This window comes from Barbus barbus (assembly GCF_936440315.1).
Source record: "Barbus barbus genome assembly, chromosome: 22".
Taxonomy (NCBI): Eukaryota; Metazoa; Chordata; class Actinopteri; order Cypriniformes; family Cyprinidae; genus Barbus; species Barbus barbus.
In genome coordinates this window covers 16,376,366-16,389,741 of record NC_136750.1, presented here as the reverse complement: position 1 = coordinate 16,389,741, position 13,376 = coordinate 16,376,366, and the positions used below count along the sequence as shown (strand labels likewise).

The window sequence follows — 13,376 nt, the reverse complement described above, 5'->3', positions numbered from 1 at the left end:
CTCCTGTACAGCCAGTGCTTAGCAGCCAGCCATCCATGCTACTCTGCTAAACTGCTTGATTTACAAGTGCCCAAGGGGCAGTTTTGGAGACCAAAGCATACATTATTAATGGACGTGTAGTGTTGACATCATGCCAGAATCCATACAACACTTTCCTGCTTATGGAGCATTTCCAATACTATGATAATAAACTGTAAAAGGGACACGTACATTGAATAAATTGAAGTCGGTCCTGGCATGTTTACTACAGACTTGTCTCAGACACCCAATCCATGAGTGATACAAGTTATGTCCATGCAAAAGTTAAAGCAATAATTCCCCCGAAAAAGAAAAATCTGTCATCCATGGTGCACAAAAGGAGATGTGACTGGCAGCCTCAGTGTATCCTGAAGCTGGCATGAACATCTCCTTTTGTGTTCCACAGAAAAGAAGACAATCATACAGGTTTGTTTATTTTTGGGTGCACTGTTCCTTTACACCAAAATATCGGATGCTCCTAAAACACCTCGAATGTGTCAAAAAAAATTTGAAGTTGCTCTTACAGAGAAGAAATTGCTGCGCAAACCTATTTAAATAAACAGACCAGATGCTAAATACTACATTTACATTCCAGTATAGCAGCACTTCAGTGTTGTGTTCTGATAGATGGGAATCCAGCATATCAACAATAGTCACGATGAGAGCAAAACAAGCCCACTTTATCTGAGACCAAACATAATCTGAACTGCCTTTACAAGCTAAGACTCTTCCACATCAGACGAGCGTTGCAGGCTGCTGGCACCTGCTATTAAACCCCACTGCGCACGCTTCTGCAACAAAAGCTCTGCTGATGGCTGTTTTTCGGCAGCACAGGTGCCGCTGGTGAGACTGACCTGAATCGTGCAGGTATACTCCGTGTCATCCAGCAGTCTGACCGTGCACATGAATTCTCGCTCCAGGTTTCTGACGCTGGCACTCATCAGCCGACTCAACATCTTCTCAGAGCACGATCGCTGCTCTGCGTCCGGGACCAGAACAAAAAGCTCAAGCAATGTCACATCGACCAAACTCTCCGGTCGCCCAGGTGAAACGAGCTAACCGGAGCCGACGGCATCTTTATCCGATGACATGAACGCTGCAGATGCTTGGCTGTGTGTTTTATTGTGTGTTATCGCGAACAGGTTCCTCCAGAACGCATCCAGCTCCAGATTAAGTCGCTGTGGTTACGAGCAGACAGTAGCAGCCCGACTGTTGACCATTCACCGCTTGTTATTTGAGCAAGGGGGCGGGACCACAGAAGATGATTGACACTCCTTCTAACCAATGGTTAAGATCTCCTAATAAGGACGCGCTTGAAACGGACAATGAAAAATTGGGGTGCTGCTGCGTATTTGGAGGTCATTGTTGTCCAATAAGGTGTTGGACAAAGGTAGTAGTAAGGTTATAAGGAATACTCACTACTCTGATTAATTTCCTGAAGCAGTATTTTTTTTTTTCTTCATTTGACAGTAGGACCAAGACTTTGCAATCAATAACATCAAAGTCGTATCTTACAAAGCATTGCATAAGATTTGTCTGACTACACCAAAAGATGTATAAATGAATATATAATGGATGATATAAATGAAAATTAAACGTTTACTAATGTTTTTAAATATTTATTCAAGATTATTTTAAAATGATTTAGAAAATTGGTATGTGCAGGACATTTAGTCTTTTTTAATTTCATAAATTTTAATAAATGAATAAAAATATTTTTTTCACAAATTAAAACAAAAAACACTGAAAGTGCACGGTGTGACTATATATCATATTATTGTTACTGTATATATCTGGTATTGAATAAAAAAAGATTATCTTTTTGAATAATTAAGATCTTTTTTGCGTAAAAAATCTATTTTTTTCAGCTTCAAAATATTCAAAATAAATGTATGACCTAATACAAAACACCTCCTGATTTTCCAAATTTTTCATAAAAACACATAGAAATGTAACTGCATCTTTTAATATTCATTATTTCCGTATTTATGTAAGTTCTACAAAATGCAGTAATATTTAATGACTTTAATATCAATAACTTAACATTCCAAGACTGCGTTTGAATATGAAATTTCATCACACAGGGAAACTCCAGAAGTAGTACTTTATTGGTTATATAAGAACATTACACTTAATTTGATTTACAAATAATTTGCATAAATATTTCTACATTTGCATGAGAACTTCTTCCTTTCATTGCTCTTTCTCTCTCCCTTTCTCTCTCTCTCTCTCTCTCTCTCTCACACACATACACATTTACTATATCGCAACTGGTAATTAGTAAGCAAAAAGTAAACAATTAATGTAAGAAAAATCCTTTGTTGCATCAAAACAATGCCTTACTGTGTGTTTGTAAAAGGAAGGAACATCACATAGTGAATTCATTAGAGTCAGTTTCATCATTCTCCTCTGGTTCATTGCTGGTCATGGAGGTGGATTTGGCTGAATTCTGTAATCGGTTCTCAGCCTTGCGTGTGTAGGGTCGACCTGGTCGAGGATGGTTCTGATGATGAGGATATCTTATATTGGACATGTGGTCCACAGTATGGACACGACTCTCTTGTCTCCTGTCCATTGGTCTCATCTGATTCAGCTTGCAGGAGGCAATGAGAGGCCTGCCTATGTCCAGCTCTTTGCTCACAGTGAGACGTTCTTTAGTTTGTGTGTGGGTGTAGTGCAGTATAACTTTGATCACCAGAGATCCCTAGGAAGTTTGAATAGACTGCAATTATTTAATGTCTTTAAACAGTATTCCAGATATAGTGCATTATTCTACATCAGTGATTCAGTGGTATATATTATAATAAAAAATATATAATATAATATAATATTTTTTTTCATTTTGAAAGTTCATAGCCATTTTAATTTTTAGTAAGTTGAATTTTATAATTTGCATATTACATGCTCTCCAAAACCCTATTATTATCTGTGACCAGTTGAGAATCAGTTGTTTTAAATTGAACATGTGTATTTCAGTCCTCAATGTTTTAAAATTTACTATTTTTCATTTCAAAGACAAAAAGTCCTTGTACCTGGAGTCTTTGAAGGCAACATAATCTGAGGGTGCAGTCAGGAGTTTCACCGCTGTTCACAAGCAGACTGTCCATTTCTTCTGATATACCAGAACCTGAGAAAATGTCCTGCATTTGCTAAAAACAAAAACATATCACTAGTTAAACTGTAATCAAACATACAGGTAAAGTGAATGTCGAACTATATACAGTGCCCTCCAAAAGTATTGGAACAGTAAAGACAAAATTGCTCTGTTGACTGTGGAGTCAAGACATTTGCAAATATGATTAAAAGATGAATATGAGACAAAACTACAGAATGTCACATTTTATTATTGGGTGATTCAACACATAGATGTTTTACCAGCTAAGAAGTTCAGCACTTTTAGAGTTTCATCCCTCTATCTGACGTGAGAATAAGTATTGAAACAGTTGCCTCACAGGTCTTTCTAAGTGATCAGCTGTGTCCTGTTGCATTAATTCTTCAGATATTAAAAGCAGGGAATGTGTCGGATCAGTTATATCCATTACTTCTGCATTCTGAATCTTGCATTCGATGATGACACACACAAACCAGGATGAAGATGAGGGAGCTGACTTTGAGAGAAAAGCAAGCAATTTGGATGCTAAAAGAAAAGAGGAAGTCAGTTAGAGCTCTAGCAAAAACAAAGGGCATGGAGAAATCAAGAGTTTGGAAACCACCAGCGACACCAGCAACTAGCAACGACCTGATCGGCTGAGAAAACAACAGTAGTTGATGACAGACAAATCATAAAAGCTGTGAAAATGAATCCTAAAAGACATGTCTGTAAAATCACCAACAACTTCCAGAAAGCTGGGGTGATGCTCTGACAATCTACTGTCCTCAGGAGACTTTGACACAGAATTACAGATGATACACAGCAAGATGCAAACCTCTGACCAGCACCAAAAATAGAAAGGCAAGATTACAGTTTGCAATAAAGCACAAAGGTGAGCCAGAAGAGTTTTGGAACTGTGTTTATGGACCGATGAGACAAAGATGAACCTTTATATAAGTGATGGGAAAGCAAAAATGTGGAGAAAAAAAGGGAACTGCAATGATCCCAAGCATACAGCCTCATCTGTAAAGCATGGTGGAGGTGGTGTCATGGCATGGGCATGCATGGCTGTCTCTGGAACAGGCCCTCTCAACTTTACTGATGACGTAATGTATGATGACAGTAGCAGAATGAATTTGGAAGGGTACAAAACCATCTTGCCTACCAATATTCAAGAAAATGCCACCAGATTCATTGGGAAGTGCTTCATATTGCATCAGGACAATGACCCAAAACAACCTGCCAGTTCAGTCAAGGAGTTTATAAGGGCAAAGAAATGGAAAGTCTTAGATTGCCCAAATCAATCTCCAGATTTAAATCTGATTGAACATGAATTTCACCAGCTGAAGAGGAGAGTAAAGGCAGAAACTCCCCAAAACAAGCAACAATTGGAATTGGCTGCATTAAAGGCTGGGAAAAGTATTTCAAAGGATGAGACCAAGAGTCTGGTGATGTCTATGGGTCACAGACTCACTGCTGTGATTGTGCGCAAGGGATTTGCAACTAAATAATATCTTTTATATCTGCCTTATGATCAACTGTCCCAATACTAATGCTCACATCAATGAGTGGGATGAACTCTAAAAGTGCTGTTCTTTTTATTTGGTAAAACATATATGTGTTGAAACGGCTAATAATAAAATGTAACATTCTGTAGTTTTGTCTGATATTCATCTTTTAATCATATTTGCAAATGTCTTGACTCCACAGCCAACAGAGCAATTTTGTCTTTACTGTTCCAAAACTTATGGAGGGCACTGTATATGCCCAATGACGTATTACACGTTTTCACCCCTGGAGGTCAGTAGACCCATAGTTTTGTTTTCAAGCCTACTTCTTTCTGCTGAACTTTTTAAACTTCACATTTGCAGTATAGCAATATTTTTTTAATGTTAAATCATTACTGTTTAAACTATTGTGAAAATAAAAATGCAGCTAAATACATAATATCACAGGAACATTTGACTAAACTAAATATTTTTTAATTAATTGCCTATTTAAAACAAATATATTTCTGCTTGAGTGCATTGCTTGTGAATATATATATATATATATATATATGTACTAAAATTACTATACTTCAGTACTAAAAAGGTAAATAAAAATAAAACACGACTATAAAGAAACAAAAGCAATTAAAAAAGACAAAAAGCACAATTAAAATAAAAACAATATATTTATATGAAAATATTCATAGTAAAAATGAATAAATATTATATAAATAATCCTGAATTAACACTGATTAGGAGTTGCGATCAAAATATGCAACCAAAATCTTTTACAGCTCAAGACAGTTGGTGAGCAATGCTTGATAAAAAAAAATATAAGACCTATTTTGTCTTGAACAGACTCCGGAAGGGAGTGAAAATTGTTTCATTTTATTATTTGCTTTAATGTTTAATGCCACTCCATGAACCTCCTCCATATTACATTCACAAGTTTGGAAATATTTAAGAAGCACATTCAAGTACAAAACACTATGAAATCAACCCTCTTTCCTTTACGGGGCCCTCCCGTCCTGACTTTCATATCCCCCTTGTGTATCCGTGTGTATGTGTTTATGACAGCAAAAGAAGACATGAAAAGCTGTGACTTACTGGTTCACTCTCAAGAATCAGAGTGCAGTCCTGGGCCTTAGTGCTTGTGTTCCTCACTGTACCAAACACAACCAGGACATTGGAGAACAGGGCAGAGAAACTCAGCTCCACCTTAACACCACAATATGGAAGGTCCAGAGACCTTCGGTCAGGAAGAACTGAGAAAAACATGAGCAAACACACAAATACACAGCAATGTAAAAATATTAATTCACTTAATGGGGAAAAAAGGAAACACATAACAGAAACCATAACGTATTAGATTCTGTGTGTGATAAGTATGATGAGTGTAACTATTATATTTGTTACTGATGTTGGCAAAAGTAAGATAACTGATGCATTCATCAAAGAAACACGATCAAGCATGTTTAAAGGTGTCAGAATACATGGTTTGCTCAAATCAACAAAATGAAGCTGTTTTTATATTTAAATGACAGCTAGTAAAGTTTTTAACTTGACAAATAACACCTGTCACAGTCTAAAGTGAATAATGGAAGTGAAGTGATAAGTGAAGTGACATACTGCCAAGTATGGTGGCCCATACTCGGAATTTGTGCTCTGCATTTAACCCATCCAACGTGCACACACACAGCAGTGAACACACATACACCGTGAACACACACCCGGAGCAGTGGGCAGCCATTTATGCTGCAGCGCCCGGGGAGCAGTTGGGGGTTAGGTGCCTTGCTCAAGGGCACCTCAGTCGTGGTATTGAGGGTGGAGAGAGCGCTGGACATTCACTCCCCCCACCTACAATCCCTGCCGGCCACAGACTCGAACCCGCGACCTTTGGATTACGAGTCCGACTATCTAACCATTAGGCCACGACTTCCCCTATCAGTTTAAATCAGATCACTGGTGACAATTTGTCTCTTTTTGGAAGGAAATCCATTTCCTTTTAAAGCAGACACGTGGTTTATGAATGATCTTTCAGAAGTGCTCTTACCATGAGTCATGGTTCATAATCTAACCCACAAATTAAACCAAAACGGAAGTCACAAACTGAGATGGTTACGGGTGATAGAGCACTTTTGATTGTAGGCACTAACACTGACTTCGGTTTCACTGTATTCAAATCTGCATCTTCATTACTGATGCTGAATCTAGCATTTTAAAGGGGAAACATCATGAATCAAAAAATGTCCTTGATCTTTTGAAATAGTTCAATGTATTATGTAAGAATAATGTATAGTCAAACTGATTATTTATCATGTTAAGGACAGTTAAAGAGGTCAATTAAATAAAGATCTTAAAAGTACAGCAGTAAAAACTCAAAAGTCAAAGAGGGCGGAAACGGGTTAAGAAACTGGTACAAGAGACATTTACTCACAAAAAATAAATGTAAAAATATTTTAAAATAGAAAACTTGTTGTTTACTTGTCTTCTTGCTGTTTACTGTATTTAAATAATTGCAGCCCTGTATAAGAGCATAAGACACTTTTTCCAGAAACATCTTAATTATTCAAAATTTTTACTGGTAATGAAAGTGGAATTCAGGTGGAAAAAAAATATATAGAAGATATAGAAGAAATACAATAACCCAATAAATGAAGGTATTTTTGTTTGTTTGTTTGTTTACACAGGATGCATTTGAGAAAGGAACATCTGATGACATAATATGTGACCCTGGACCACAAAACCAGTCATAAGACGCTGGGGTATATTTGTAGCAATAGCCAAAAATACACTGCGTGGGTCAAAATTATAGATTTTTCTTTTATGCCAAAAAGCATTAGGATATAAAGTAAAGATTATGTTCCATGAAGATATTTTGTAAATTTCCTACCGTAAATATATCAAATCTTAATTTTGGATTAGTAATATGCATTGCTAAGAACTTCATTTGGACAGCTTTATAGGCGATTTTCTCAATAGTTCGATTTTTTTGCACCCTCAGATTCCAGATTTTCAAATAGTTGCATCTCAGCCAAATATTGTCCTATCATAACAAACCATACATCAGTGAAAAGTTTATATTCTGCTTTCAGATTATGTATAAATCTCAGTTTCAAAAAATTTACCCTTATGACTGGTTTTGTGGTCCAGGTTCACATATAAAGTTGGTTAAGGAATATGTAAATACCATTAGCCTGTTTCCAACAAGCATCCCGCCGACGGAGCTCCATGGTGTGTCCAGATGTTCGCACAGGATCGGTCAAAGCCCGTGGCTCTGTAAGAGTGTGTCTGATCTCTACTACCTGCCTGCCATGCACCAGTGGGTCCTTACCCAGATCTAAAGGAGAACGACAGGGTTCATTAAAACCAAACTATATTTTTTATATTACAAAATATGTTCTCTACACACTACACCATTACTGTTCTGTCGAAATGTGATTAATTGGTGTTCATCATGATTAAAGGACACTTAAATGTTTCAGACACTGAAACATGACTCAGCAAATTGTCCATATAATTGGGAAGTTAAAAAAAACCTTTGAGGAACATGCTATAAGGTTCCTTCCCTAATTGCAAAAGAAAGTAAAATAGCAATTCACACATATTAAGTTCTGCTCTCAAATAAGAAAAACAGACTTGAGACGTGCTGCTTTTTCGGTGCAGAAACATTGCAAAAAAATTACAGGATTTTACAATTGTAATATAAATTATATTGCGAAAGCATTGCAAGTCGGGTAAATTTCTGTAGTATCTCAACAGAACACTGTAAGAAAAAAAAAATTCAATAAAGTGTAAATAAATGTTTCCTCTAAATTCACCATATATTTACTTCCAGTACAAGTTTGACAATTTATTGCTAAATGAATAATGTGCATTATATAACATTATTAGATAAAAGTGAATGAAACTGATCAAAATTGATCATAAATACATGTATAATGATTCGAATATTTGCTTCAAATAAATGCTCTTCTTTAAACTTTCTATTCATCCAAGAAAATCCTGAAAATAAATTGCATTATAGTTCACACAAAAATATTATTAAAATATTAAATATTGTTCAACATTGACAATAATAAGAAATGCTTCTTGAGCACCAGATTAGCATATTATAATGATTTCTGAAGAAGCATGTGACACTGAAGACTGAAAACGACATTTTAAAATATAAAACAGTTATTTTAAATTGTAATTATATTACACAATATTACTGTTTTTACTTAATTTGTTGACCAAATAAATGCAGCCTTCGTGAATATAAGAAACATTTAAAAAATGTACAGACTCCAAACTTGAATAAATACATTTACTAATAAATTGAACGACTTGTTCCAAAGAGAAATTACTAGCCAGAAATATAGAATAAATCCACACTAAAATGATTGAATTGTGAGTTGTGCTTCACCAGTAACCAGTGTTGAAGCATTGATTTATGATCAAAGACAGCTATTGAGACAGGGAGGAGTATAGTGCTTGTGGGCATGACAAACACAGTGATAATGGCAGTGGGACAGGGTGCAGACTGAGCAACAAGCATACGAGACAGGAGGAGGGGGTTGTAAGTGGGGCACCCTGCAGCCGTCCCTAGGTTAAGCGCTCTCAAATTTCCCCACCTGAGCACAGCAGCCAGAGAATGAGGTCACATGCTTTGGCAGCTGCAATATAAAAAGCCAAGTGCTGTTACCAAAGAGACCAATCAAACAACCAAATAAGCTCTCGGCAGGGAGAGGGGGGATTTGCTCAACCATTAAAACATAAATCCATGTTCACATCATGCCGTGGAGGATACAGAAAACCAATGTCTGGCATACGATGGATGTCAACCAGTTGTTGCAAGTGCTACAAGTGTAAATCCGCTAATGATCAAAAGCTCTGAAAGGCACTACTGTGACCTTCTTCACTACATCTTACTACATGTGTGAAGTATGATGTAATATGACAATATCTTGTTATTACTGTGCTTGCAAGGCAGCACTGTTCTGAAATTGTTCAAACGTCCTGGTTAGGCTTTGATGTGAACATTTAATATTGACTTTGGAGACATTTCAACTGTGCACAATCAGCTCTCACGTATACTTAAATAAATAATCACCTTTAATAATCACATTAGGCTGTATTGTGACTCCTGTTTTAGGGCCCTGTCAAATAAAATAAATAAAAAATCCCCCATATTCTGTAATTTAATTAAGTTTTAATGGTTTATAAAATTGTAATATTCAAAAAAGAAGCCAAATAAAACTTTACATTTAATTATTTATTCAAATTTGATCAATAACAGTTTATATTATTAGCTATTATTAATGACTTTTATTAGCTATTATAAATAGCTGTTATTAAAATTATTAAATATGGGGTTAATCAAATTAATGCATACAACTAATCTTTTAAAATATTCCTTAAAGTAATATTATATTATTTAATTTTTTATTACTTTGAAAAGCACATTCAACCAATTTTGTTTTACCAAAAGTTTTATCAAATGAAATTGTAAAATGCTAAGTAAAGTAAACTTTTAGAGCAGCTCTGGAGATGAAATTCATGTGTTCGTGTTCTTAAATAATAATAATAATAATCAGTTGCGTAAAAAGATGCATGTTTGAGTATGTAGAGTAGATGAAACTGCACCACATTTGCAGTTTAATATTCACAGACATTATTCCATATTCAATTTGATTAAGTGGACAGCTCATCCAAATTTGGCCAAATTCTATGATGTTATACAGTAAATATAATTTATAAAATATTTTACTTGGAATTGTAATTGTTACACTGTTTTATGGTTGCTTTTGTTGTTAGGTTAAGTAACTTGCTGTTTTGTGACATCTGGAGTTCATTTTTTACTCAAAATGACCCATTCATACTCAGGGGTGTGGACTCGAGTCACATGACTCGAGACTTGACTCGGACTCGAGTCCCAAATTTGATGACTTGTGACTCGACATAATTAAAGAAGACTTGAGACTCAACTTAGACTTTGACAGCAATGACTCAAGACTTGACTTGAGCCCTGTGACTCGGAAAGACTTTATGATCAGGTCAGCATTGTTATCACTCTAGACGGGTGCAGCGTGCTTGCGCTTGACTGGCAATAAGCAAGAGACTGCGTTCAGGGAGTGCTTGATATACAGTATATGATAGTATAAATTAATGGAGTAATAGCATAACTTACGACAAAAGAACCAAGATAAGAAAAAAATGCATTTAAAAAAATGACATCAGTCTAGTAGCTATCTCCGCTCATGAAAAGCGCTGCCCTGCCCATTTGATCGGCGCCCAGCAGACACATGGAGCGGGCATTAAACGAGAGGTGCGGCCTTGATCACTGGTGCTCGCCTCATCATCACCGTGACCGCTGCTGTTAAATGCTAAACATATTCCTCGCTTCTTTTGTTTGTCCGACACCGAGGTGTTTTTTTGTCAGATCTTCACTGTTTTTGTTCAATCAGTTGTATATTTTAATTGCATGTGCATTTTATTTTCTTTAAACCTCCATTAAGTTTAAAGTTAATCCATAATCAAGACTTAAATCTCAGTTTAAAGTTATGGTGCAAATATTAGGCTACTTAAATCCAGGATCAAAATGATGGGTTAAAATGTAAACCTGCTTATTTTTAAAGGTTTAAAGTTTGGTGCAAAATAATTATTAGATAAACCTTGATTTAAGCTAGATTTAAAATGAAGCTTTGCAAAAAATTTAGCTATAGCCTAATTTGAAGACAAAAAAAAAAGCAGCAATTGGCCTAATGATCATTTAAAATATAATTTGAAGAAGTGTTTCTTTCACAAAAATACAAGAAGTGTTGTAGTCTATATATAACTATAAAATATTTTTCTCCCTCTTCACCAGGCACTCATTTTACTTTTATTTCTTTCGGGATAAATAATTGAATTCACGTGTTGTAAATCAGTCTGTATATAAATTTAGCGATCAAATATGCATATTATAAACTTAACATTTAACCCACAACATTTTGTCTTTGTTACGCTTAGATATAAAGAATGGTAGCACAGCATTTTTGAACGACTGTCTTCATGAGTTTGGAATCAGTTATTTCTTCTAGTTCTTTCTAAGCAGTTCTTTCTGCGTTTCTGCTCACATGTATTTAAATCTGTTTCATTGAGGTTCCAAATAATGGCTCATTGGCTTAGATATAACACCTAGAAGCATACATAAGCAGTTATGTCTATGAAATTGTGTTGTCTTTGCTATTCTGTTACTAATAAAATAGTTTTTTTTCACTGCTTGTCCTATTTTGGCACAATCCCTAAATTGAACATGAGTAGTTTTACTAAGGGCACCCATCTCACATGAAATTAAACTATGTAAAACATATTCTACCTGACTTCCTGATATAAATTACTATACATTTAATATGGTAATTAATACTGAGACACTAATTTGGGCAAAGAGCACTAATGACTTGTTTAAGACTTGAAGCTGAAAGTTGAGGACTTGCAACTCGACTTGGACTTGCCTATTTTGACTCGAGATTTACTTGTGACTTGTAAAACAATGACTTGGTCCCACCTCTGTTCATACTCAAACACTATTCACTGATTGTCACCGTCATTGTGTATCATGTGCCAAGTATTCAGGTCTCTGTGTTCATTCAGTTAATAACTATGTTGAGTCAACATATTACCTTAAAAGGAATAACGAGCTGTCTACCTGCTTACATATGAGATTGTAACTTAACCACATGCTTTATAGGCATTTTTTCAGTGCTGTGTTGTTTGAGTAAAGTTTACAAACTGTGACTGAGTAAAATGTACTTGAGCATTGGTAACCATGCCCGATAAGGTTGAGGCAACCTTGAAGTAAGATAAGTGTTTCTCTGCGTATGTGTGTTAGTATCTGTCTGTACAGGGAGAAGCTCAGACAGTCCAGGACAAACGTTCCGCTGCCGATGTCCAGCGTATCAGATATACGTCTTTGGAAAGACGTATTGCGTCGGACCTCTGATCACTTGTCACTAAAATAGTCATCAGAAGATATGCTTCAAGCTTGCATGTTCAAGCTCCATATGTGGAAATTGTCTAAGTTTATCTACGTTTTAGAATCAGAAATCAGAATTTTGATGACTTATGCATTGACGCAATTAGCAACCTCTGTTAGGGTATAATTGCTGGTGTTTTTGCATTGTAAAGCAGGTCGGCCTACGAACTCCATCGCGAGGGTTAAAGCTGACTTCTACGGATGAAACTACAAACTATTTCTTCAGTAAATTTCTTTTATTAATCGCAATCTGACTCCTGGTCTTTGTTCATCATACCTGGACCATGGGTTTTAACAGTTATTCCCCAACACAGCCCTCTAAGTTTTGGAATATAAGAGTACTGGTAGCAGCACTCACCCTCAGAGACCTGCTCCAAGACATGGGTCATCCTCTCTGGCTTTAAAACATGTTTGTTCAGATACTTGGTAAAGATCCCTGTGCTCTTGCCACCATCCTGCACCTCAAAAGCCTCTGCATCTTCACTCCTGTGGGAGCAAACGCCATGATAAAACAAAAAGAACATAATCACTGTTATTTAAGAAGTTTTGTTGGAGGCCAGTGGCGGCGCTAGGGCGGGGCTTGATGGGGCTATAGCCCCATCAGAAACTTGCTTAGCCCCGGTACAGCCGCCCCAAAGATTTCCAAATGATTTTCCTGGTTTTTAACTCTCCGTGTCACTCTCATAAACATAGAAAAATAAACATTAAAAACCTAAAAAAAGTGCCTAACATGTGGCCTATAAACAATTGATATTATGGGGGAGGGGTCAAGCAACTC

General features: G+C 36.2%; 2 protein-coding genes across 3 annotated transcripts in view; both read right to left on the bottom strand.

Annotated features, from left to right (window-relative positions):
• Positions 1-1,269, bottom strand: part of LOC306888087 (FERM domain-containing protein 5-like) — a 120,632-nt gene extending 119,363 nt beyond the window's left edge. The window contains exon 1 of the mRNA XM_079446227.1: positions 873-1,269. Coding sequence (XP_079302353.1) covers positions 873-974 — 102 coding nt within the window. The 5' untranslated portion in view covers positions 975-1,269. The remainder of the gene's footprint in view (positions 1-872) is intronic.
• Positions 1,270-2,108: 839 nt separating this feature from the next.
• The window catches only part of LOC306888085 (mucosa-associated lymphoid tissue lymphoma translocation protein 1-like), a 23,704-nt gene continuing 12,436 nt past the window's right edge, over positions 2,109-13,376 (bottom strand). For both annotated transcript variants that reach the window (XM_079446224.1, XM_079446225.1), the window contains 5 exons: positions 12,957-13,084; positions 7,790-7,939; positions 5,707-5,864; positions 3,051-3,167; positions 2,109-2,722 (listed from right to left, as the gene is read on the bottom strand). In XM_079446224.1, the coding sequence (XP_079302350.1) occupies positions 2,387-2,722; positions 3,051-3,167; positions 5,707-5,864; positions 7,790-7,939; positions 12,957-13,084 (889 nt within the window). In that variant the 3' untranslated portion in view covers positions 2,109-2,386. The remainder of the gene's footprint in view (positions 2,723-3,050; positions 3,168-5,706; positions 5,865-7,789; positions 7,940-12,956; positions 13,085-13,376) is intronic.